Genomic DNA, 26,736 nt, shown 5'->3' with positions numbered 1-26,736 from the left:
GCCAGACGATAACGGTTCGCCTTTTGCGGATGCTGGACAGCTTGTTGGATCGCTGGAGCGAATTTGCGGTGTCATGGAACATTATTTCAACGCAATCTGTCGACTCGCGAATAACTATTCCAATTTTACCACTGAAACAACGCTGCACTGTTTCTTTGTCTTTTTAAATAGCGGAATATAGAATGTCTAAGATGAATCATATTTTATTATACAATATTAGTGTAATATTTTATTGCAAATAAATATCATTGATACTGTGTGTTCAGTTTCAGGACTGAGTTCTTTTTACCTTGCGAAAAAAGCTGTTTCTTATTAATTATTATATTGTATGTACATATTAGATATGTAATAGAAACATAAATTTTCCCCGTGATTTTGTTTTACCAGTTTTACTGAAAATGAATGCATTTATCGCACAAAAAATCCAAAGTACTGCTACTACTACTACTACTACTATTAAATATATTTATCGTTTGGTTAATTAATAACTTATCAAAAGAATTCGAGAGTGTAGGCGTTAATATTAGTATTATATTTTCTTCTACTCCTAGAGTATGTTAAAGAGTATTATTTATACACGAAGAATGCTTCTCTATCTCTCTCTTCGCAAGAATCGAATTTCTCCCAGCTTTGAGACTAAATTCGTGGATTCTAGAAGTCTTCAGTGAGATGTACATATATATATATACTCGTGGAAAGGAGCACGTGCTAGCTCGTTTCTTACGTACGCCTGCCAGCTGCAAATATCGTGCAGAGGTCCAACGAAATCCACGCGTCGTGCACGCATATAGAGTAACGGAGAACACGGGATCCATCTGGCGTGTGCGTGACCTCCTTGAATTATCGTGACTCCTGGCCAACACTTTAGGACTCCACTTTAGCCATTTCCTATTTCATCCTTTTCATACATTCCTTCGAGAACCTGACTGACGTCTACCCAGAATTGCAATCGGTTCTCGCATCCAGAGAAATATGTAATAACGCCATTGTTATTTAAATCGTATGAAACAAAGTTATAGAATCTATAGAAAAGAATCTTCAATCCTCCTGTTTTCGTTTCTCTAAATATAAGAACAATAAGTGTGTGCATATTCTATAAGCTGCTACAGATGGTACTGAACAATCTGCATATGCACCTCTTTTCGTGAAACTAAACGTTCCTCGTTATATTAAAGCTTGACGTAAGTACATCCCTCAAAAAAGCCATGCAACATACAGAGAATTCGGATACGGTTTCAGTTTCTGTTGGTGACAGGGTAAGAGCCTAGACAATAGCTGGAAAAAGAGATGCTATCGATTAACTATGCGAAAGTACCGCCTTTCCTCTCCTTTCCTTTGTCCCCTTTTCATTCCGAGTACATCCTCCCTTTCTCGAACCGTCCCCTCTTGCTGAAAATTTCACGTACACCCCGTAGATTTCACGTATACGCAACTAAGAGGAAAGAGGGGAACTATTCATCCCTCGTGGCTGTTTCCATCCCTTACCTATGGCCAATCGTAGCTTGTGCACGCCCAGTGACGTCAGTTTTACCCCTCTGCATCGTAATTAGCCAATCCCATCGCCGGATGGCCACCATCCAACCCCTGGCACAAATATATTTACGAGCCAATGATTTCTATAGTATTCGACTGGGCCTCTATAATTTAACATGTATATCTGTGTGTATGTGCGAACACGCGTATCGTGTGTCTAAATTGCAAAAGACAGGAACGGTACAATGGTCCCTCCATCGTTTTGCTTTTTTCCCCCTGGGTCGTAGTTCGTTCGAAGAATATTTCGTCCCGTTTCTGGCCTCCCGTTCTTCTCGATCTTTTTTACTTGAAACGATATTCCTATTTAGAAACAGTATTTTTAAGCGACCTCTAGGATAAAAGATTATCAAGGAAATTATAAATTGTTACCTAAGCTATTACACGTTCTCCATTTCTACAGCATTTCGATAGGTCATTTTGAATAGTTTCCATGAGTTTTCTTTATTATATTCATTTAAAACAGGAAAATTATAGATAACATTAGTCCATCATGTTCATTATTTCTACTTTGTTATCTCATCGAATCGCGTTATAGAAATTTACAAACACATTTTCAAGGTGTAACAGTATAAAGCGTAAGACATTTGCACAGTACTATACTTACTTTTGCTTGTATGTAGCGCTCCACTCCTTCTTCCTACTTGTTCCTTTTTGTTGTTTCAGAGAGTGAAATTATTTATATGATGCATGGCCAGGAAGCTTTTTCTAAGAGAATTGAAAAGCGACTAAGTCAAGAACACGGCAGTTGGAGGACGTGTGATTCTGCAATAGAACGATATATGTGAATTATGTTCTATGAAAAGTTCGTGTTTCTTAGCGGTAGAGTCTTCGCGAATACGTAAATATTTCCACTTCACGAGTTATTTCGTCGCTCGATTCTTAATAAATTAATATTATAATCATTTCTACATCAACGGTACGTAACACTGTTGCGTCTTGTTCTTCCAATTCCTGAGAAAATTCCACTAACTATGAATCTTTACTATCGGCATACTCTCGATCGTGTACAGCGTTCACAAAGGAAACTAAGGAGCGAAAAAAAAAGATAGAGAGTTGAATGAGCTTCCTCTCCATGAAGAAGATCTCCAGCAGATAGTGATTACGCACTACGGAGTATACGATGACGAGAGGAGAGTCGAAAAAAAAAGAGAAGAAAACGAGAAGAATGGCTCTGAAGATCGATGACAATAAAAGACGCGAATGCTGATGTGTACACGAATCATTGATTCCCGAGCGTAGGTGTATTTGAGTATCGCTTTCTACGGTTAGGGATAATCCGCTTACGCGGGGCTAGTCTGTCGTTCACGTCGTCCTTGGTGGCATTGTTGCCGGCGTTTTGTGAGAAAACAGCATTTTCGACGCTCGAGGTGGCGACAAGAAGAGAGCTTAACTTATCTCCGTCACAACAAGAACGGCCGGCTTTCCTTTCACATTCGAGAATTCTTGTTTTCGTCGTCAGATCCCGACAGTGCACCTGACTCGCCGTTGCGACATCCCTGCATGAATTTCAAGAACAAGCACCAAAATTTTACTCGACCGTTTAATTATAAATAATATCATCAATATATTTTTGAAATGATTTCCATTAATTTTTATCTTCATTAATGTCTTCGTTTAATAAATGATTGAGTATTTCAGAAAAAGCCTAGAAAGTATCAGCTCATATTGCAGCAGAAATCTGACTATATGAACTCTATTTAGTCGAAAGAGATTTTAATTATATAGTATCCAATTAAGTAAATTCCCGTCGAATGAATCCACCTATTTCAATTCTTATTATATCACTCGAAAGTTTTCCTTACTTTATCGTTATACAAATTATACGATCTCGATTTATTTTCACCTGAGTTAAAAAGAAAATTGTTTCACGTGCATTTTCGATATAACGATAGTCCGTTTCGGCGATAGTTTTCGTTGATATGATTTCTCTGATCGATGAAGGGTTGTAGGACACGGTTACCCCTCTCTGTGCTCTCATAATCCCATGAATACATAATCTAGATGCAAACAGCCGGCACGCGTAGCTCGTTTTAGAACTGCCGTGATATTTCACGGATTACGAATATTTGCACTTCGTTTCACGGTATCTCGATCGTCCTACCGACTTTTCCATGCAAGAATCTTGATCAGCGATGATACTTCCCTCTTTTTTTATCGCCTGCAGTCTCGTGTCTCTTTTGTCGTCTAAAAAAATTAGACGGAAGGTGATGGATGAGTTTCATGGAGGATTTAATCGATCGTACAACAAAGATTCGACTTTTTTAGTTTCGCACCGTGTAAATGCTCCCCAAGCGACTCGGATAATTCTCGGATAAACTCTTTATACGTTCCGTGTTATTCACATATTATCACATATACAATATGATCAATTTATGATAATTTTCTGTTATACGAAAAGGAAACTTCTGAACGTAAATTTCCGAAATTTTTCGTTTCAGTAGAATTATTGTCCTGGTATATTTTCTATTAAATGGAAAGGAAGTAATAAGCGTAAGTCTTTTAAATTTTCAGTAGAGTTATTATTTGTTCTCAGCTGTCCATACGCGGACGTTCAGTTTGTTCCGTGGCCGATCCTTAAACGCTAAGGTCGATTAGTTTTACGCGTTAAACGAGGAACGTCGCATGGGAACGAAAAAATTGATAAATGTTAAAGACAGTCAAAAAGACAAGCTCGTTGAGTTACAAAAATCGATTGAGTTCAATCTCTGAAGAATCTTACAAAATCATTTCCCTCTGTGTATCTTGATTTCAGCACTCTATAAATAGTGAATATACAGGGTATTCCACGACCAGATCATAAATTTTGTCAGCATGTCCACGATGTTGTTCCAAGTAAAAAATGTGTCGATTCATCTTCGTTTTCTAGATAAGGGAAATGTATTGATATAAAGCACAAACAATGATCAGATGTATCGAAGCTACTTAACTTTTTGATTAATTATTTATTTGAAATTGTGCGACTTCGTGCATCCTTACATAAGATTATTTCTGCCACTTTCTTGTTTTTGATATTTTTCCTTGCCCGACCTAAGACACGATATTTTCTCATTTTGTCATTATCATATAAAAAACGCGAAGACATTTAAAATGTTGAAGCTTATAGCTAACAGACTGAAATAATCCTACATACATCATTATTTACATAACATTTTTCGTTTAGAATGGCTCTGTAAATATGCTGACAAAGTTTATCAGTTTCGTAGTGGAACACTTTTTATATATATATATATATATTTTTTTTTTTGATAAAATTGGACTCACCGTTATTTTCTATTTTCACAGAGAGAATCACAATCACGCGTTAAAAGTAAAATTACATTAAAGAAAAAACGACGGTACTACTCTAAAATTATACCAATTCATTGCTTACACTATATTAACACTAATTAGGCTTAGTAGTAAAGTAAATTTATTAATCCAGGCCTATTGGAAATTGCATAATCTAATTATCTAGGTTTCTATTAATTATTAATTATCATAATATGTTATTACTATTATTATATCATTATTAATCTTTAAAAAAGATGTCAGTCCAACGAGAACTCGAATATAGCAAAATTTTGAAATTTCATTTAAACGTAGTACCGTCTCGCACAAGTTCTTTCGAGACATACGAAAAACCGAACAGATAAAATAATGTAATTAAATACATCGTCCCTGCGCGTTCTTCACGGGCCTTTAATCCTTTGCACTGGTGCGATCGCAAATAGTACGAGGAAATATTATAATTAGTATATATAGAAAATATCGTTATTGTTATTTACATTAACGTACAAAACTAGAACGTTCTAGCAGACGATTAATAGCTTCGTATGATATTAATCTTCGTCCTATAACCATACGTCCTCATCAATGAACCATTTTGTAATTAATTGCATTATGTATATCATTCGTACGATTACAGTATCGTGATCGTAATTTATTATCGTAATTATTAGTCGATAAAAATCCCTTAACAATACAAAACAAAAAATAGAACGAAAAAAGAATTTGAATTCTTCTTTGATCGTCTTCCACATAATATCTATAATAGACATAGCAATAATCTTTGTAATTAAAAAATAAAAGGAAAAGAAAACAGTGTCTTTCTATATACGATTAAACTGGCACGATGAAAATGATATACAAAACAAAAACAAGAAGATAAAATAAGAAAATGCTTATAATAAAACGATCTCTACGAGCTATGAGCATGTGTGTTCATAACGCGTAGAGGATCGGAATCACTTGTAAGTTATAATCTATATACTTTACGTTCGATTAATCCTAAATTACAATCGTAAGCTCTACTACGATATCTGTTCGGTGTGTCGAGTTACAATTAATTGAGCGTAGACAGCTCGTAGTATTTGTTCGTTAGAAGTGCAAAGGCTTAAACAACGAAGGCGATTTACGTATATGTATGTATGTACATTGTGGTCGAACAAGAGGAAACCCGATTGTTTCCTCGTGCATGAGGATGCGCTTCGTCAACTCTTTGTTCAACTTGTTAACACCTTGGCTATGAAATACTATCTTCCTCGCTTCATTGGACAGCTCACATTCCTTATAATAGATGAATTGATGTCGATCGATCGAAGTTTATTAGAATAATTAACACTTTTCAGTGTTATCTCAAATTGGAATTGAGATTCTATTCTATCGATATCTTTTATCCATTTTTATATCTTTTTACTGAACTAAATATTGTAGCTTGTTTTCGTATGGAAGATCAAGCTTCTTCAAAAAAACTTTGTGATTATTGAAAAGTTTCATCGTATCAACTTGGATCACAAAGGATTAACAATAAATTTCGATGGAAGAGGTTCTAAATGTTTGAATCCCAAGTAAACTCACATGCGACGATTAATTGCAAAACCTTGGAAAAATATGTAAAAATGTTGTAACAATCATAGCCAACGTGTTAATAGCGCATCCGGAAGTTGATGACCGAAGGAATAATACGCACACTCACACTTCCTCTCGTGGCTCTCGCACTTTCTCTCCCTTACAAAAATACGGTTGGACGGAACTGACGACGAGTTAATCTCCTCGTGCTTTCTTTCTTTTATTTTCTCTGGATTCGCTCTTATTCTTTGTTTCTCTTCTCTTATTTTGTCGCTTAGTTAAAACGGCGTTAGATTGTGTATCAAAGACTGAGTTTTGAGCGCTCCAATTCGTTCCTTTGCCACCTCTGTTCCATCGAGAATTCTACGGGATCGAAGAAGTATAAACGACAGTTAAAAACCATCAATTCCTTTTTTCTCTATTCTTTTCCAAAAGATTGTTCTACTCTTCCGTAAGAATCATATAAATAAAAATAAAATTAAGAAGCTTTGAATCTTCGATCAAAGTCGTCTTTCAAAATCGAAAGCTTATAAAGTTAGTGTAAAAGTGTACAAAGACTGATATGCAACAGGATCACAAAAAATATCGATGTTTCAGCAATAAAGGTAATTTACTTGATCACATGGTATAAAAACAGGTTATTGATAAAATTCTTATGAAGATGAAAGATATCGTACATTTTCTATAAAGTGTTACATATCCCAATGAATTCTTCCAACTTTCTCGTAACGTAGTAATTACCGTTTTGGTGTTGAAAAAAGCATATGACAACTTTGAACACACAAAGATGATCGGGATGTACCATTCGGTTCCCGATGGGATCGCTCAAAAGTTTCGTTGATAAAAGAATACTGATTATTAAATAATCGAAAAATACAATGATTAAAACAAATACCTCTCAACATTAGTTTTCTCTTTTTCTTGTTTAAATACATCTACGAAAAGGGATTCTTAAACTAAACGCAAAACGCTCGTCCCTCGAGATAAAATACGTTTCCCCCCGTTAGATTTAAAAAAATAACGCTACGTAATCTTTTTTTTTCTTTTGTTACATTCATCGATCGATTGCTTCTCTGATCCCAAAAATTGTCACTGGAACAAGATGTCGAAAGGTTTGCAGTACCTCTACGACGTGCAAAAAAAGTGAAATCCAAAATCTCTGAAAAAACATTCTCCTTCCAAATATTCAATAATGATTTCTATGAAATATTATTGTATGCAGTTTGTAAAAGCTATGATACGAGTGATTTCACCTTTTGCAATCTCCAATTACGATAGTATAAAATATCTTAGTTCGTTTCATTTCGGAAGAATTTCATTTTCGCTTTTGTTTATCTTTCACATTTTCCTTTCGTTTCATCTACACAATTTTCATTTCAATTTTGAACCATATTTTAATTTTTCTTCTGCTATGAAATTTCTCGTAATGCGGTCTTTAGAAACTTGAGATAACTCGCTGGTGAACGGACGAAGAGTAAGACGGATAAAGGGAACAAGTTAAGCTGGCATCACAGGGACCACTGAAAAAGAGACGAGAATCGAACATGGGGAACAGTGAAAGAAACGTTGTGCGCGTGGAACGATCGATTCGTCCCGCACTCGAACAAAGAAAATTCAAAACGATCTTTGGATTCGTCTGTTCAACGAGACCTTCGTGTTTCTTCCGTAACTACATATTTAACTTCTCCGTCCTTCTTTTTGAAACTTCCAATTTGTTTCAATTTATGCTCGCTTCAAAACCTCTTGTAAAATTCTGAAAATAATATATGTAAGAGTAAAGAATATAATAAACAGAAAGATATATTGAGTTGTAACATAAGTTCATCCTAGTTTTATCTTTATTTGCAAATAGAGGAAACGAGACAAACATATGTTACAACCTAATAATAAAAGAAAGATGAAGTAAAATATTCTCGTCTCCTTTTCGAATAATTATCCTTAAATCGCACTTCACTCTGTTTTCGTGTCGTCATCGAATGATCGAACTTCGAAGGAATCATTTTAGTTTTCCTCTTTGCGCTTCTTTCACTCACGAGGAGCTTCGACACAATTTTTTTCTCTCGTTTGTATATTCGTGCGACATATCAGGGATTTAAAGACATACCTACAATTAGAGTACCTTCTTTTTTTCCTTTTTTTTTTTTATTAATGAACGGACGCAAATGGCTCTTGCAAAAATACAATTTGTTATTTTATCTCTTTCTGTTACTTCTAGAAAAAAAGTGTTACTACCTATTTTATATTTCTTAATTAACTCACTTGTCGTTAAGCATCTTCGTCTTTCTCTTCTCACGCGTGTTTGTATATTTTATAGATTCAGTTGGGGTTACTCGCTTGTATAAATCAACACAAGACTGGCAAGAAGGCCGTCAATAATACCGCAGTGTCGCATTTTCTCGCGGACGCGTGAGTAATTACATCGAGAAAAATTTCATCTCCGCGACACCGTTTTATTCTTATTCGTATTGTCCGCGAAGCAACGCGTGCATCAAATTTTATATACATGCATATGTAGTGCAATATATCATACAGAGTACAGCATGTAGTATAAAATGGCAGAGAGTGATCTTACATGTAAAGACGAACCGAAAATAAAGAATAGAATTTTTTCATTTGAAGCCCCGTTTTTTGAGAAAATTCAATTTATAAATTTATTGAGTATGCATACACTTCACTATTTTTCCGTTTATTTTCTTATCTATAAACCACCTGGTATGGATTGTGCTTCACTTTCAAACTGTTTTGTTTACTTGCAGCCTATTTCCGTTGGTCAAACAATCACAGTGGTTTCTTATAACAACTGTGAATATAACTTTGTTATAACTTGTCTTATAACAATCATTGGATTTTACCCGATCATACGAACATTGTAGTACAAAATCAAGACAGCTTTCTGATTCGGAAAGTGTCGAAAAGAACATTACTTTCATCATTCAATAATGTGTACGTAAGACAGTATTTATCATAATACTGCTTATTAGTATAAATACTAAATCCGAATATAATCAATTGCACGTATACTTTACAGAATTTCAGCGTCGACTTTCTCATAAAACAAGGTTTTAATACTAAAACTCGATAAAAGCCAACATTAATTTTACCAAGAGCAGTTGCATATTTTAGTAGCCAAATTGTATTTTATAATAAATCCGTAATCCGTTAATTTGGTAGTTATAGCGTTAAGCGAAAAAATTGTATTCTTCACTCGCAACTAATTTTCACATCTAAAATCACACCCTGCCTCGCTGTACTACACGTCCTACCACATCCTGTATAATATAATATTTTACAATAATCATCAGTTTAACATCTTTATAGTCCAAGCATCGATCTCTACTCCGAGAAACTTCTAAAATTCGGATCGACGAATTAATACAGCAGTTCGCGGTAGTGGAAATTTTTCTCGTTCAGACTTCACTGTTCAAGGTGTACCCGTTTCTTTTTAAAACAGGCTGAATACTCTTGTGCACATAAGGTCAGCAAACGTTGTAAACAGTCTCGATAACGTGCATCGAGTTCATCGCCAACATTCAATCAATACAACATTGACTCTAAGTCTCTTCGTCGATTGTTTCCATCGTGTAATTAAAAAAAAAAAAAAAAAAGAGAGGGAAGAAAATCTCTTTTTCTTCTTTCACAGCATTATTTTGACATCATCGGGTCGTCAATCTCGCAGGTGTTCCACGGTACTCGTTTGTTTCCCTTGGAACGTGCCGCCAATCGGAAGCTAGGACTCGAAAGGAGCCGAGGGGAGAAGGAAGAAGCGATTCTCGACGAACCGATCCGCCAAGCTTTCCGGAATAAAGCAGCTCGAAAGCGCGCTGATGATTCCCCATCGTGGTCAATGTACATCTGCTTCTCTTTACTCGAGCTTTCTCGATTTTTTGTCAGGTAACGACGAGTCTGGCGGTCGAGTTCACCAAATGCCTCAGCCGTGGTCACTCGAGACTTCGTATTAATACGACCATCTCGCGGAACAAGGCACCCAATTTACCTGGTGTCGTCTGTTTCTTTAATAGAACACCTCTGATCGTCGAGAGCTTCTCGTAACAGGAGAGGCACTTGTGGTATCTGCGCATATAAAACCAATTCTTTTTCACTTATATAGTTTATAGTAGCAATACTATTTCTTTATAATCAGATGGGAGGGGGGCGGGGGGTAGTTAAAAGGCGGGGGAAAAAATAATCGGATTTTGTTGGGATTTAAAAGATAAAATATACTCACCGTTCTTCTCGCGAAACGTCCACGCCGATCGTGTGAAGTGGAGCTTCCACGTTCGACTTGATCACCGATGCGAAATTTCGTAGAATTAATCTCAACCCCGAACATCCCACTGTTATGTACCTGAAACAGTAATAAAGAGAAAGCCGACGTATTATTTATAGCTTTTTATTGAAAATCTTCTTCAAGATTTTCTTTAATTCTTTTACTTTCAACGTCAAAATAAAAGAAAATCCTATAAATCACTAATTAATCATTACTCGATATTCTACGACGCTGATTTCGAAAAGTATGCCAGATTCACAAAAGAGCAAAGGATGAGAAAGCCTCGATCCTGGCACCCACCGGTGCTTGTCACGGCTAGTTTGTTCCAAAACGTGTTATTACCCCATAACGATGCCAATAAATAACGAAAGGCACGAAAGGCTTGGCCCCGCGATTCGACACGCTCGCTTTCGACCGGCGATAAAGGGTTTGCGCGAGCTCCCGTTCGAATCAGCGAGACGAATCCGCGCACCGCCTCATAAATGTTCCACATAACGTTCAACGTTCATCTCTCTACCTTCTACGAACATTCTGTATCACGATCGCCCACGGGAAAGTACACTTTTCCCATAAAAATCTTCTCAATTATTAAAATCTATTAACTATTATATAATATTATATAAAATTATTTGATATATTATATTAAAACACGAAAATAACGTAATGTGTAATATTTGTATCTATATAGAGAACTTTGTTCTAAATTTGGAAACCTTCGCGAGCACGTGTATACAGATTCTCCTGTTAACGTTTAACTTCACCTACGAAAAATTTTCCAAATTTTAATTTCTGCAAATCTTCTTTTCCTGGATTGATAGCTTTCATTATTAAATGTTCATCTTTGTGAAAAAAATATTTCTTTTTAAAAATATCTTTCGTATTTATAAATATTGAGAAGGAGGGGAAGTATCGATGATGGTGTGGCGATCCCTTTATCGTGTGGCACGTGACGTCGGATCAAATATTTCTCGACGTGCTCTTTTTTTTCTCACGAGCCTACCACCTTTGACCAGGACGAAAGCCCGTGACGAACGAGCCGTGAAAATGCCGAGTAGTTATATGCAAACTGTGCTGCATTACGACACCGAGATGTGTATATTTAGCTGACGATTTCCTGGCTGGATTCACCCTTTCGATAGTTGTCCAACCATAACTCGAAAGTACCATAATCAGTGCGAATTCATGACAAGTTTGGCTTTCGAGATTCAAAGTTCGATTTTCAACAAATGATATCTGTTTTAAGAGAATTTATTTGTCTTTACCATTAATCTGTATACAATACAATAATCTTAATACATACACTGGCAAATATATTTTTTCACATTTCTTTCAGAAGTAGATTGTTTATGCACAAGACTAATTTTATTACTGTGTTAGGCTTTAAGAACACTCTGAGAAGGAAAGATTATCTGACACGATTAAATGATGAAAGAAACACACGTTATTAAACTAGATTGATCTTAATTGTCTCGTTTCGCGATATGTATTTATCGGCAGTAAAATCTTCATTAGAGCTACTTTATATTCCTAAAAGTCACAGTTTTCTCATAAATTTCACGATCAACGAAAGTGTACGACTTGATAATTAGTTTCTTTTCGTTTCAAGCTGATCATAGAGCGAAACAAAGGCAGAAAACGGTAATAGATAGAGAAAAATGGGTACGAAGACACACGAACTCAATTATTGCGTCGAGTAATTGCGAATGGCAGCTGCTGAGCGACCAACAAATTAGTCTGAATTCACTTTTACGGTATCGGTTAATTTCTGAACGGACGTGGTCAACAACCATAAACGCTCAGGAAAAAGCAGAAGAAACGAGAAACTTGTACTTGCGTGTTAACAAAATATCTACCTGCACGTAACATTCTTTTGTCTTAATGACTTTCCAAATACTCATTCGTGCTCGGTAAATTTTTATATCCTAATTGAAATTTGAAAATAAAAATGCTAATGTACGACTAGTGACTTCTAATTAGTTTTGATTAGAATGTAACGTGTGATAATATGTAAGACATAAATTAAGCCTCAAATATTTTTATAGTCAATGATAAACATGGTAATCGATAAATTTTTAGATCCTAATTGAGGTTTAAAATGAAATGGTAATTTATGTGTGTGTAGTAATTTCTAGTTCATTCTGATTAGAATATTACGTCAATATTAACTTCCAATTAATTCCAATTAGGACGTACCATTGGTGATAAAATGCAAGACCTTAACCAATTATAAGATTTGAAAGATTTGTATAATCACATATAAGGAATCAATAGATCCTCACTAAGATTTAAAATGAAAATGGTAATTCACGATTAATCATTTTAATCCATTCTGGTCAGAATATTTCATCAGTGATAAAATAGATTCTAAGATTTAAGAGATATTATATTAACTAAAAGAATATGATAGGAAACATAAAAGATTAAAAGATATAGTTCTTGACAAATTGTACAATAATCATTTTTCTGTTGCTTTTTTCTTTCTAATAATAGCAATGACAAATAAGGAGGCAAAACGCGGAGACCGATGATGGTCGCAATAAGTGGCGGCGTAACGAACAGGACGGCAATTTTCCGGACTGGTAAACTCGCATTCTAAACGGATGTGCTATTATTAGATCACTGGATTATAGAATTGATATTGGTGTCTCGTTCAATTAACATAGGAAAGTTTCTGTAATTATATAAATCTATTTAACTAAAAGGATTTACTCTGATCAAACTTGCAGAAACCAACTGCAAAACGATTCTATATATCTGAAATTAGAATAATCCAAATATGATTCCATAAATATGATTCCATTCATTGCTCAATGAAATTCATACTTTCTTTCTTTTAAAGGACGATTAAGACGGAGCAACGAGATATATGTGGCGCGCAATCCACTCGACGTTAATAGGCGTGTACAATTTATAATGCGCATTGTGTGCGTAATTAGAGGAAGAATGGGCAGGAAGAAATGGATAACCAATGCACATGTGAAAGGAAATGCTCGTTTCTCGTCACGACAGCGCAATAGCAACAGCTTGTAACTGAGCACCGGTTAATTACACTGTTTCGAGCATCGATCGAACGAGCTATTGCCATTCTTCCGCTCCTTATCTAAAGCTGTTGTCAAAAAATAATTTACAATCCAATTATTATCGTGTTAATATTTGGAATGACAATTTTTTCATACTTTGAATAAACACCAATATCAATAACGTTTACGAACGAAAGTATGCTTTTCAAGAATGCGTCACAGCCATATCCAACTTCCTACGCCATCATTAATATTCATGATCGGCTGTCAGTGCCAAGAAAGAAAAGGACTTACTGTCCGTAACTGTCCATGGAGTGCGTCAACATATGCGTGGCCCTTCGAGTTTTAAGATTCAACAATAATACCCGCGACAGCCGAGGATTCGAAGCTCGAATTTGCATCTGCCACTATCTTCCATTGTTTCGGCTAATTTTCGTGAACCCTTCTTCTCGCCTCGTATTTCCCTGTTCGTTGAATTAGCCATTCCCATACAGGCAGCCGTGCTACGTGAAGTGTACGCGACCCCACTCGAAATACCCTGTTTACCCTCTCATCCGCCATTCGAGAACTCACCCCATACAGGGGTGTCTCGATTTTCTTTAATTCACCAACCGTGTTGTGTTTCACGATAGAAATTGAAGTAACGTTAGAGGATACGCGTGAATAGGCATGTGTTTCAAACTTTTAATCAATATAGAAAAAAAGAGAAGAAAAAATAATAATGGGATGAGAAATGACCTCTTTAAGAATTTAAAGGTTTTTTAAATCTCAATAGTTTTTATAAAAGTGTGAAATATGAAAAGTAAGTGTAATTGGAGACATTTAAAAGGAGGCGTAAAATAAAATAAAAGTTGTGAAACAAGAAATAAAGAAGTGTTAAAGAAAGATTTTTACTCACATTTCATATTTACTTTGTAGTAGATCACCAATTGGACCAAGTAGAGAGTTACAGAGATCCAAGTTCCACATAGTCCTGTAAATAAAAAGTTGAAAAAAATAAAAAACAAATTATAAGAACTCAGAAGTCAATAATGTTCTTCAATTGTTCATGAAATCATATTACTTACGGTTTTAATGTCAGTATCCCCAATAGATCCACAATAACTGAAAGATCGTTCATTGCCACAGCAGATTCCACCGCAGCCTGAAAATTTACAATCTTGTCTTAGCTACTATTTTACGTACAATAATGGAAGTTGATCAATTACCTTAAGATCTTTATTGTGCCACAAAGAGTAAATAATTTGTAAAGAACGATGACGACTTGTGAGTACTGCCATCATCGATTCATGACCGCGCATCATGCTGTTGAGTACTTCGGCTTCTGACATTTCATTAAGAACTCCCATTTGCGAGAAACCCAACCCAGTTGAAGTTGCAAAATGGTTCTATAAAAAAAAGGGAAGACAATGCTATTTTATAAAGTTAATGTTTAAAACACTGTTTTATTTATCGACAGAATAGTAAAAACTCACTGGTAGAAAAGTTTCAACGTCCAAGCCGTAAGGTTTATCGGCGCTTATGGGGACAAATTCGCCTTTCTCCGTGTTCTCGATATTGGGCCTTATTTGAGACGCACGGACCTCTAACTTAGGATTTGGGGGCACTTGAGCTTTATTTGCTTTCTTTATAACGAATGTCGTGGTTGTGGAAGCGTTGCGCGCAGACAGCGACGTTGAGGTAGCAAAGTTTCTGTTCAGCGAAGTAGACCTAGATTGCGCAGAATTTGGCCTGTTTAACGCAGGGTCGGAGGGGCTGTGCCTTATATTATTAATTCTGCAAGAACGTTAAACGCACTTCCGATAATTGTCACTGTTGTATATACGCTAATATCTACGCTTCAAGTATCTATACTTACTGTACCGGGTAATCGCTTTCGTAACCCTGTTCTCCATCTCTGCAGCTACTCTGTCTTTTCAAGTAATGCTTAGGAGAATCCGGGCTAGGTGCTCTGTTCTTTAGTTTACCATCATCCATTACTGGAAGAACAGCAGCCATTGGTGCTACACGTGGCGTCAGCGTAGAGTTTGACCTTTGCGGGCCCAAAGGTTGTGGAAGTGTTCCTATATCATTGGTAGGACCGCTTTTTTTCCCGGGAAGAGGTGTAATGTTTTGTCTTAGAGGTGGTATAGACGCGAGATTTTTTGATGTTCTACCAAGACCGTTATTTGCTTGAAGATTTGCTTTTATTTGGCTAGTACTCGTGATTGCATTTCTTTGAACTGGCGGCGACGATTTAATCGGTTGAACACGAACTGGTACAGGTTTTGTCAATGATAACGTTGGTGCGGGTGGAGGCGGAGATGACGGTGATGAGATAGGTGGAACTTCTTCTGTATCCACCGTATTTAAATTTGACATTGAGGTAGAAAGATTTTGTAGTATCTGTGGCTGTGTAGGATCTGTAAAAAGAAAGCACGCGAAACGATGTAAAGTTGAAACTTTATGTAAACCATACAAGTATTTATACACTGGCATTCATGCAATATTGGAGTAAGAAAAGAAAATAGGTAAGAAGAGTTTGCTATAAAAGAGAACTCACCTACATCTTGAGGCTCCGGGAAAGCCTCAGGTTCTGGAGGTGGAGTGCGAGACACTGAAACACATCGTGCATAGCATGCTCATTCACAAACCATACAGCAGAACATTCAAATTTTAAATGCATTTATATTTTCAGATTCGTGATTGTAGGTGAGTAATTAAGAGTTAGAACAAAAAGAGAAATTGAATATGTTGTGAGACACAGATCTTGCAACAAAGAATGAGTAATGGTTACAATTTTATATTGTACTTACATGACCTGTTAGGTTGAAATATGTCATGATATTCAGTGACATTAGGAATATCTGCATATGTTGCTTCATCTTCAGGATCAGTTCCAGACTTGTCTGCTTCTTCTATGGTCCGTACATCTAATCTATAAGCAAAACATTAGGTATAAAAAAACATAACAAAATACATGACACTTATTTATTAAACTTACGTGTGTTTTTTTAATCCAGGTGGCCTTTCCCTAGAAAAACTTTTCCTTAACGAATTCCCATGACTAAATGGAGAACCGGATGTTGATACTCCCCCTAATGGAGCAATTTTCTTTAAGTCACACACGTACAAAACAATGTTTGCGGTGTGAAAACTTGCACCAATCTAAATAACCAATAAACACAATTCTTAATTCATAAATTATTATGTATACAGGAAATCAATGAACAACTATCTTACCAGTTGATTTTGAGCGATGGCTATATCCTGTACCTTTCCCCAGCCAGTTGGGACTGAATCTAATGTTCTACCTGGTTCCCAACCATAAACTTTTAATACATCATGGCAACCAGCAAAAAGACATTCTCCACCCTGACTGAAGTAGAGGCATCTATCCAAAAGAAAAAATATTTATAAATTAGCGGAAACCTTTAATAGCAATAAAAATTCTACAGAGTTGGTAAATACCTGATTGCAGAGGAATGACTTTGGTCTGTAGAAGATACAAGTTGAAAAGATTCCAAATCCCAAAAGTGAACTGTTCTGTCTGCACTTCCACTGGCTAGTAAGAATTCATGAGGATGAAATTCCACTGTTGTTGCTGGACCTCTGTGTTCAGAAAACTCTCTTAACTGTCTACCAGCCCTTAAATCCCATAACTGATTCAAAAAGAAGGCATTGATTACTTATATTAATTGACACTATTTCAAAATAGGATTTGTATAACATTTACCTTAACCATTCCTTCTTCTCCTGCACTAGCAATCCACTGACCATCAGGACTAAATTTTAAACTATTTACCATCCTATTGTGTCCCTTATAAGTGAAGATACAACCTTTCCTTCGGATATCCCAAAGTTTAATAGCAGTGTCTAAACTTCCTGATGCTAATAATTCTCCATAAGGATGAAAGTCCATACAACGTATGCCTGCTTTGTGCCCAGTTAATGTACGGGCTAATTTAGCATGCTCTAGGTCCCAAATTTTTAATGCTCCTGTTTGCGAGCCAGCGCATACTAAATCTTCTGTCTGTCCAAATCTTACGCATTCTATTGGAGTGGTATGACCACTCAGGCTCTGTAAACCAGCAAATCAGGATTATACAAATAATAAATTAAACACTATAAAATTGAACTATAGTATTCCAACTGAAATATTCCTTTTAATGAACCAATTGCAAGTAAAAAATAAAACTGTACCATAATACAATTCTGCTTTCCAACTGCCCATAGATTCACTTTTTTATCATCACCACCAGTGACCAAAACGCGTCCAGATTTGTGACCTAGTGCCAGGCAATTGACATTGGACGAATGGGCAACAAAATCCTCTGTACAAGGAGAAACAGATCATTCTTTCAAAATGACCTGAACAAGATGTCAGCTACCAATGACATCATAAAGACAGTATATTTTCGGTTTGAAAAAGGTTATGACCATAATAGGAAGATGCAGCGAACAGTTAATTATTGGATCTTAACGAAAGATTTGTAAACACGAATTGTTTACTTATCTCAGGGAAGAAAGAGCGCCAGAACGGAATCCGTTAGATGCACACCGAACCGACTGATGTATTAAATAAAGAATATACAACTGCGAATGAGACAGTCACTTACGGAGTTTCCATGACCTCTTCGTGGACGAAGCCATATTCCGGGACCACAGGATTGCGTTGTGCACGACTTATTTGGCAACGACAACAATTTGAGATTTCAGCTTGCAGATGCACAATTTTTTTTTGCTCGAATTCGTAGGTAACATTTTTACTTAGTGTTATTATTCAGTGCAGGAACGATTATTCAACGGGGCGGCAGCATCTCGCCGCGTTCTGGTCCTGAAGGCAATCCTTTCCTTGAAACTTCTGATCGTTTTCACAAACCGTTCGTTCCACCTCTTCGTCGTATCTCATTTCTTGAATCTGCCCGTCCGTGGGTAGCGCGAACTAACGTGACGTTGAAAAATATCGAAATTCTGTTTCTATCGAGATTACGTTCCAATCGACCGCACCAGATGTCACCAGTTCTCCGGTCAATTGAATCCTAACCTCCGCAAGTGTCAGAGTGAGAAGAAGAGCTAATTATTCAAATAAAAGAAAAGTTATTCAAATAAAAAAAAGTTGTATCGTTTATAATTAATTACAGTGTATGCCGCATGATAACATGAATTATACATGATACATTGTACGTGACGTAATTAAAACTCATAGTGTACTGTAAATATTTAAAAGTGAGGTTATAATTTTGGAATTATGTATATATTGAATAAAATATTTGCATTTGATCGTTCACGAGTGTTCGCAATTAAAATTAAATCAATTTACTCCCAGACATCTAAAAGGTACTGCGTAAACTATGTGCAAGGACAATCGCCAGAACCTCGAGTTCGTGAATATTTTTATTACATCGACCATCAAGGCATGGTACAATATGATTTTTAATTAAATTTATGTTCAGAAGTGTAGAAGTTTAGGAATAATCATATTAAAGTTCTTTCTCTTAAATATTAAATTTGTATTTTATTTGCTATAGTTGTTCCTGGATGATACACGTATAAGAAATTTCACATCATGTTTTAAAGGTGTGCATGAGCAATGGAGTAACTTATTATTTATGTTGATTTATATCTCATGGCAGCCATATTATTTTAGATAAAAAGTTTTTAGCTTTTTTTTTCAAGCGCCTAAAAAAGAATAACACAGGTAGATATGTAGAACATTTTCCTTATGTTTCTCTTTGTGGTCCAGAGAGGAATTTTATAAGATGTGATGATTTGCCAATAGTTTTCACAAAAGTTCTTAAAGTGTATAATAGTGCAACAAAGAAAACTGAAGACTGCTTTGGTTATGCTCATGCTGAAGAATTATTAATGGTATATTTAATTTTATTAGTAATTAAATAACTATGCATTTAGTCTTCAATATTTAGTAATATATTCATTATAGGTTCCATTTCAACCAGACAAAATATATATGGATATTCAATCAGGAAGAATATACCATCCTGCACCTGAAAAGGCAGGAGGAATTGGTCTAGTGAGGTCACAAATTGCAATTGAACTTAGCCCATTATTTAACTTTGAAAAAGGAGAAGAAAATGGTCCAACTCATATTTTTTGGGAAAATAGGAAATATACTTTAGATTGCAATTGGTATAAGGATAAAGTACCACAGGCTGTCAGATAAAAATAAATAAACTTTATTTTTAATTAAAAAAGAAAACTAAGCACAATATATGAACAACTTTCATAAAATGTATATATATTTTTAGATAATAACAAAGATTTATAATTGTTCTCTATCTAATAAATTTTGTTAAGATAAAGATGAAATATCAAAGATTCTAGCTGTAGAATCATCGGATGTAGTCAGTGCTTTTTCTCCATTTCTAAAAGGTTGTTATTGTTATGTATATTTTTATTAAAGGGTTGACATAAGAAAATAAATATCTATAGTTCTTTCAACTTACTCGGATATATATAAGTCAAGAATATCTGCCTTGTGTCCAATGAAAGAACGTAAACGTTGACCATCTTTTCCGTCAAAACACCTCAGAATACCATCTAGTCCCGCCGAAAATAATAGAGTTGTATTTCCCTTCCATAGAAGTTTAGATATACCACTTTCTTGCAGTATCTTTTGTCTAAGCATCTAAGTAATAATACAAAGTTATTGACTTGGAATGGTAAATATTGCAGTCAAATGGGGAAAATAGCAGTACCTGTTTTGAGATATCCCAGATGAAGATTTCTCCATTAACTGTACCAGTTGCAGCAACTTGAAATGCAGGATCTTTACAAAAAGCTGCTGTTTCTACCCAATTGCTATCCCTGTTTCCTTCACTACTTACAGCATTTTGATCGTTATTCGTAACAGTATTGTGCTCACCATTATTAAGATTTTGCAGGATGGAAACTATCTGAGGTTTTTAAACAATATTACTTTCAACTGCTCGATAAGGAATCTTTTGGATATATTACCTTCCCTGTATTTGACGTGCTGATTATAGTTTTACCATCTACAGCTGCAGAAAGTATTAAATTGTTATCCCAATGACAATCAATGGTGGTTATAGTAGAAGAATGACCTAATGCAGAAGATATAGATGACAACACCGAACCTGTTTTTAGATCTAATATTCTAATAACTCCATCTTCATAACCTACTGCTATACGCTTGCCTAAAATATTACATTTAGTTCAGTTATGCCTTTAATTGAAAAATGAGAAATACGAAGACGCGAATACCATCTGGAAATATTGAACCAGTTTCTGCCCGACAACCATATCCCTGGAAAACTTTACAATCTCCATCAGGTATTTTCCACATATATATTTCCCCATCAACAGATCCTGCTAATAAAATATTTGCAACTGTGTGCCACATCATCCACTACGATAAAGAAAATAATATTTCAGTTTACTGAAATCCATAATGTTATAACATTTAATTATGGAGAATAAACTAACAGTGGCATCTCCCATATTGTAATCCCAAACTTTAGTTTTATCGGCTAATTTCCAAACTTGTATCATTCCACTCATATCTCCAGTGGCCAAATATGATTCATCGTGATTAAATGCTGAAAAGATAATACTATCTTTGTGACCTGTACAGTCCAAAACGATTTCTCCTGACGATGTATCCCAAATGTAAGCCTTATCTTCTTCTCCACCTGTAGTAGCTAGTTTCCCATTTTTATTCAAAGAACCACAAAAGACAGAACCTAATGTTTTCATAGAAAATCACAATCTATTATCAACACATAAATTTGATTGTAATAACAGAAATGTTCTTTACCTATTTCGTGACTACTAAAAATACAAATTGCATCTTCCGAAGGGTCCTCCTCCATGGCATCCTCTTCTTCAATGTCTCCTGTATCATATGCATCTATCACTTCTTCTACATCTCCTATGTATATCATATCTTCGTCATCTACTTGATTAGCCATGTCTGGAGAAGAGGGAGGAGTATCTGTATGCATGATTTACTCTAAAAATTTCATAAATTCATTAATTTCGTAAAGCGTTAAAATTTCATAAAACATATACAGGTCACGTTTTAAGAGGATACAAATATATTTAATTACATACCACTACATACCAAAGTAAATAAAATTTTAAGAATAATCGTATTACCTTATGTAGAAATTGTGCGTCCGGTTAAAATCTTTCGCTTTATGCAAGTAATAAAATCAAAATTTCAGTCTTTCATTCAAAAAGGTAAAAATTCAAACGCCCGTCAACAATCGGAGTTCGGAAGCACCAGCTGATTTGGAAATTGGATGCTACAAGAATCATAGGGATTTTTCGTTATTGGTAATATTTAAGATCTGTCTTATAACAGTAGCGACATCTTTAAAAAGAAGTTAAACTTGCATTTATCATGTGAAGGAAAATAGATTTTCTCCCAAAAGATAGATTTTATTTAAATTTGCAAACTTTACTATGCAATTTACTATGCAATTTAGTCACATAAGACTATAAATTCGTATTAAATGACTACTAATCAAATTTGGAATAAAAGACGAATAATAGAATTAAACGTATATATCACATATACTTCATTGTTAATAATAATGAGGCGATAATATCGTATTTCTTTCATGAATTGAAATTAACTTACACTCGACCAACAAATAACAGTATAAAATACTTTGTCTTTTCCTATTAACACGTAATATCCATATGATGTTTACAATAAAATATTGAAATTTCAGTATTTACATAATTCTAAGCTAATCACAAAACTTGCAATTTGTCTGACGTAACTAATAACTACTAGATAAGTGTACATTGTAAGTATCTATGCAATTTAGATATATGTAAGTATATACGATTGATGGCATACGTCAATCTGCGCCTCGTGTTTCATCATCCATCTCATCCGTTTCTCCTACTCGCACCTCACGTTATATCTTCTTTTTTCTCACTAATAACGGTCGCCTATACTCCTCTCCGTCAGCATAATTCTATCTCCTTTTAGCAAGACTAGTAAGAGTATACGCCCGACGACCGGCAGTCTCGGTCAAGCATTCGTGTGGTGTATACGTTGCATTCGGATCTTCCAAATTTGTCAATGTCTGTTGTTGATTTAAACCGTGAAAGTTCCAATGAAACATTTGCAAAGATCAAGTCAAGCAGTTCAAAGATTTCTATATATTCAACAGTCACAAAGATTAATCACCAAATTGTCAATTTATATACGACACTTCGAAGAAAGTATCGATCAAGTAAAATTTCAACGAAGATCCGACTAATTGATCATAAGATTTGGATAAGGTAATTAACTAAAATCATTCACGATGCTTTAGATAAAGATTTAGATATTTATTATTGAAAAATGGCACGGGTGATATTGAAAAACCGACGCGTAAAAGACGAAAAAGAAAAGAGACATACGATGATTGACCAGATGAATAGGATAATAATCCTGTAAAATCACCAAGCGAAAGTGGGAGGCAACATGTGAATTAGAATGTTATAGTGGGAGTGAGTGTCTTGACAGCGAGCTTTAAAGTACATGCCAGTCATTGGGGTAAAAGCACACTGGAGCCACGTGCTGCGCTTGTCAAATCAATTATTCTTACGTTACAATTTCGAATGATAAAGTAGAAAACGGACGACCAATGTTCTGCTTATCTCTTCGTTTTTCCTCTACGATAATGTAAATTAAGTAAAATATGCGAATGTGAAGGCTTCGAATGTTGAAATTGCTTTAAACGTAAATCGTACCTGAAGTTGACCAATTGTCCGTTCAAATAGTTAAATAGTAAATTGAGATGCATACATTGACGTAGAGGGGTAAAATATTTAAGGACTAACTGTGAAATATTTTCACAAAATTATTTTGGAATAGAATCGAAATACTTACCGAAACAAGAAGATACGCAAACAAAATTGCAAGGGATATGCTTTGTTTGAACATAAAGATAGAATTAAACAACCCATTCGAAAAAGAAACTACACTTGGCTAGAAACTCTTCCGCGCTTTTCAATTCCTAAATAAAATGGAAGCTAGGAACAACAATGAGAATTTTCTGTGGGTGTTTGGATATGGATCTTTGTGCTGGCATCCAGGTTTTAAATACAAAAGAAGCGCTGTGGGACACATTAAGGGATTCACTAGAAGATTTTGGCAAGGGAATACGACTCACCGTGGGACGATAGAAAAGGTAAGTGACGAATGCATTCCCATCTCTTCCTTTCTTTCTTCATGGCCAAACAAAGCGAACTCGTCAAATATCTATAGTTTCTCGAAAATGTTTACTGTTATTTATGTTCTGCAAAAAGTGTAAACACATTTCGGCTACGAGTTTCACCATCTCAGTAACGTAAGAAGCAATGTTTACGGCATATTAATACCACGTTGTGAAGCTTTTTCTACATATATGCGTAAAAATCATTCTACATGGTGAAATCACTGCAGACGTTCGCATTTAGAAATAAAATAATTATATTTGAATAATTTGTCACGCTTCATCCGGTCCTAAAATATGCTGATGTGTGTCACACAGTTTCGAAATATTTTATTACGCACTATAAGATAATATTATAATAAACTCAACATTTATGAATAAATATTTGCGCCGAACTGGCCACATCAGTTCAGCTTTGAATCAAGTTCTCCGACAGATCGAGTTTTTCGCACGATGTTCGTTTCACATGTTCTATTTATACCTTTAATTTTCTTGTTCATGAATTCAACACGTGAATTCTTTCACAAAGATCTGGCAGACTTCCACGCCAAATGACAAAGTTGCACTTTCGTTTGACAATAAATGTGTTTACGATAATTAATGAATAGTATAATGTAAATATATAATCCAAAATATTTGACGAAGATTTTTTGAGAAAAATGATTTCGTCTCTTTTTTTAGTCTTGTCCTTTCGATTACCTAATCAGAATTGTAATATAAAAAATATTTAACAGGCGGTAATTCTCTGAAATATCCGGTAGAGCATAATGTTTGTAGGAGCGGTACGAGTACGCTCCAGTAAGTACTTACGGATGCTTCCATTAAGATTGATAAAAATCGGGTACAGTTTCACCTGATGAGCTTGCCGTTCCAATTTCTCTAATTCATACAATATTATTTCTATACAATATTATTTATATATTATAAATATATACAAGCGTTTTCTTCTGATATTTTCGACTTCTTACAGTCCATCGTATGTCCTTTACTATCATGGATATAGACAAGATTTATCAAACGAGAATTTCTCTTGATATCACGTTGCGGTTGCCTGTCGATTAACGTGAAACCAGTTACAACTTGTAGTAAGTGATATCTTTCGCGACTACACGATTTCCTTCTTTGTTCGCGTTATGTGTTTGCGTCATGCCATCGTGAAATAGAAAAACTCTTACTCGTTGCTTCCTTTATTTCGTTGTAATCGAAGTTATCAGTTGTTTGTTTAGTAATTTGTTACCATATTTTTGTTGCAGCCTGGACGAGTAGCGACGCTGGTCGAGGAAAAAGAGGTAAATATTATTTACTTCTAAAACGTCCTTCCTCCTAAAACATTTCATTTTCATTGTTTCTTATATTATGTGATTTTGTTTTACGACAAACTACGTGAATTCTGTTTACTCACAGGGCATTGTTTACGGCCGGGCTTTCCAAGTTCAAGACACTGCAGCATTTCCTTACTTGGAAAATCGCGAGTGCACTTTAGGGGGATATATGACGACGATTGCCACGTTTTATAGTCGTGAAGGAAACAAGAGCTTTCCAGTCATCATTTACATTGCCACCAACAAGAATAAACATTGGCTTGGTGAGGCGCCGCTTCAGAATATCGCTAAGCAAATTTCTGAATGTTCCGGCCCTAATGGACATAACGTCGAGTATCTTTTACGGTTCGTTTCACCATAAATGACATCATTCAGTTGTAATTTTTAAATCGGCAATTTATATTCTTCTTGAAATTTTATTCCATATGTCACGTACAGATTAGCAGAGTTTATGCATCGTTATCTACCAGAAGCCCACGACGAGCATTTGTTTACATTGGAATTATTAGTACGTTCGAGGATAAAGGAAACGAACATGTGTCTGGACACGTTAATGGGCAAGCGAGACTTCAATATCGACCTGGAGGACGTCGAGATCGATGCCAAGGATGAGGACAGTGACTTAGTCACCAATAACTCAACCAATAATCTCAGGAAAAATTCCTTCCAATTCACTCTTCAAGTACCTGATAAGACTTTGCGTTGCCTCAAAATGTAAACTGCATTTCCTATTTATATCAATAATTATCGAATGCTTGGACCGGGAAGCGGAGAATTTATGTAATTAATGATAATAAGATAATATTCTTCGTAGACAATTTGTGTAAAAACGTTCGTATCTTTCGAGAACATATGTATATTGAATAATTATTGTTCTTGAATAGCTTGACTGTGATACGAATAGTTTAAGCATAATGAAAGTCATATTCTGGCAGCTTGGTATTGTAAAATATATTTGCAGGTACGAATATCACACTTTTATTTTTAAATATGCTGGAAACTATTTAGGATTATATTATTTCGAAAGCAATTGTGCCTTAATCGTAAAAAGCGCAAGCATAGGACAAATGTCCCTTCCTACAATTTTTTAAATTATAAGTTAATAACTAATTTTGTATCCGAATGCATGGAACGAAGATTTATGAAAGAGATAATGTTTAAATATATTACTGGATATTTCGTTTTCCAAGTACGTGGTTCCTTGCATTTCCTAAACTTAATTATACTGCATATTCATAATCGGGAAAGCAGTCGAAGAGTAATCGCGCAGTGGTACCATCTGAAAAATAAAATTATACTTCAGTCGATAAAGTAGAAACGATATATCATTCAAAGGTACAAGAAGGAAAATCAACAAATGGTATGTCACGATCTACAATTATGTCCTGTTGGTAACAACTACATATAAAATTTCTTCTTCATCGACTTTCGACAAAAATCATTAATTTCTACGCATAGTTATTCCAGAAATTAGAAATTTGAATTTCTTCAAATTACACGATACTATATAATAATTCCGTATACCTAATTTTTGGAACAGAAACAAACATCGATAATAACAAATTGATAAGAGTGAAATATCGATGATA

At 35.2% G+C, this 26,736-nt stretch overlaps 4 protein-coding genes and 1 long non-coding RNA gene across 13 annotated transcripts; 3 read left to right on the top strand and 2 right to left on the bottom strand.

Moving 5' to 3' along the window:
- Positions 1-4,030: 4,030 nt before the first annotated feature.
- On the bottom strand, positions 4,031-18,558 carry LOC126864276 (katanin p80 WD40 repeat-containing subunit B1). 3 transcript variants are annotated; one of them, XM_050615465.1, is made up of 15 exons: positions 18,246-18,558; positions 17,830-17,960; positions 17,363-17,707; positions 17,098-17,288; positions 16,870-17,020; positions 16,631-16,794; positions 16,443-16,564; positions 16,190-16,243; positions 15,506-16,049; positions 15,123-15,357; positions 14,856-15,035; positions 14,715-14,791; positions 14,546-14,620; positions 10,586-10,705; positions 4,031-10,431 (listed from the first exon to the last, which is right to left on the bottom strand). In XM_050615465.1, the coding sequence occupies exons 1-15, from the start codon at positions 18,277-18,279 to the stop codon at positions 10,299-10,301; spliced, it is 2,556 nt and encodes an 851-aa protein (XP_050471422.1). In that variant the 5' UTR covers positions 18,280-18,558; the 3' UTR covers positions 4,031-10,298. The 3 variants fall into 3 exon arrangements, with proteins under 3 accessions (XP_050471422.1, XP_050471420.1, XP_050471421.1); XM_050615463.1 differs by having other exon boundaries at positions 15,123-15,423; positions 18,246-18,557; XM_050615464.1 differs by lacking the exon at positions 16,190-16,243 and having other exon boundaries at positions 15,123-15,423; positions 18,246-18,556.
- On the top strand, positions 10,733-13,932 carry LOC126864340 (uncharacterized). The gene is made up of 3 exons (XR_007689126.1): positions 10,733-12,926; positions 13,118-13,206; positions 13,467-13,932. It is a non-coding gene; the product is annotated as an uncharacterized LOC126864340 (long non-coding RNA).
- Positions 18,559-18,649: 91 nt separating the features above from the next.
- On the top strand, positions 18,650-20,092 carry LOC126864321 (UPF0598 protein CG30010). Of its 4 annotated transcripts, none has more exons than XM_050615592.1 (5): positions 18,650-18,855; positions 18,956-19,043; positions 19,158-19,206; positions 19,277-19,497; positions 19,571-20,092. In XM_050615592.1, exons 2-5 carry the CDS (start codon positions 18,981-18,983, stop codon positions 19,808-19,810), a joined length of 573 nt encoding a protein of 190 aa, XP_050471549.1. In that variant the 5' UTR covers positions 18,650-18,855; positions 18,956-18,980; the 3' UTR covers positions 19,811-20,092. The 4 variants fall into 4 exon arrangements, with proteins under 4 accessions (XP_050471549.1, XP_050471548.1, XP_050471550.1 ...); XM_050615593.1 differs by having other exon boundaries at positions 18,651-18,809; XM_050615591.1 differs by having other exon boundaries at positions 18,650-19,043.
- Positions 19,803-22,407, bottom strand: LOC126864298 (angio-associated migratory cell protein). 4 transcript variants are annotated; one of them, XM_050615534.1, is made up of 9 exons: positions 22,253-22,407; positions 21,766-21,914; positions 21,425-21,626; positions 21,094-21,350; positions 20,872-21,016; positions 20,605-20,804; positions 20,346-20,543; positions 20,094-20,275; positions 19,803-20,012 (listed from the first exon to the last, which is right to left on the bottom strand). In XM_050615534.1, exons 3-9 carry the CDS (start codon positions 21,609-21,611, stop codon positions 19,940-19,942), a joined length of 1,242 nt encoding a protein of 413 aa, XP_050471491.1. In that variant the 5' UTR covers positions 21,612-21,626; positions 21,766-21,914; positions 22,253-22,407; the 3' UTR covers positions 19,803-19,939. The 4 variants fall into 4 exon arrangements, with proteins under 4 accessions (XP_050471491.1, XP_050471489.1, XP_050471492.1 ...); XM_050615532.1 differs by having other exon boundaries at positions 21,425-21,619; XM_050615535.1 differs by having other exon boundaries at positions 21,425-21,601.
- Positions 22,408-22,616: 209 nt separating this feature from the next.
- Positions 22,617-26,336, top strand: LOC126864315 (putative glutathione-specific gamma-glutamylcyclotransferase 2). Its single transcript, XM_050615581.1, has 4 exons — positions 22,617-23,801; positions 25,079-25,114; positions 25,230-25,492; positions 25,586-26,336. The coding sequence occupies exons 1-4, from the start codon at positions 23,637-23,639 to the stop codon at positions 25,863-25,865; spliced, it is 744 nt and encodes a 247-aa protein (XP_050471538.1). The 5' UTR covers positions 22,617-23,636; the 3' UTR covers positions 25,866-26,336.
- The last annotated feature ends 400 nt before the right edge of the window (positions 26,337-26,736 follow it).

The sequence above is a fragment of the Bombus huntii genome, chromosome 3 (genome assembly GCF_024542735.1).
Source record: "Bombus huntii isolate Logan2020A chromosome 3, iyBomHunt1.1, whole genome shotgun sequence".
In the NCBI taxonomy this organism is placed as follows: domain Eukaryota; kingdom Metazoa; phylum Arthropoda; class Insecta; order Hymenoptera; family Apidae; genus Bombus; species Bombus huntii.
Note: the sequence above shows the minus strand (reverse complement) of the source record. Positions and strands in the feature narration are given on the sequence as shown.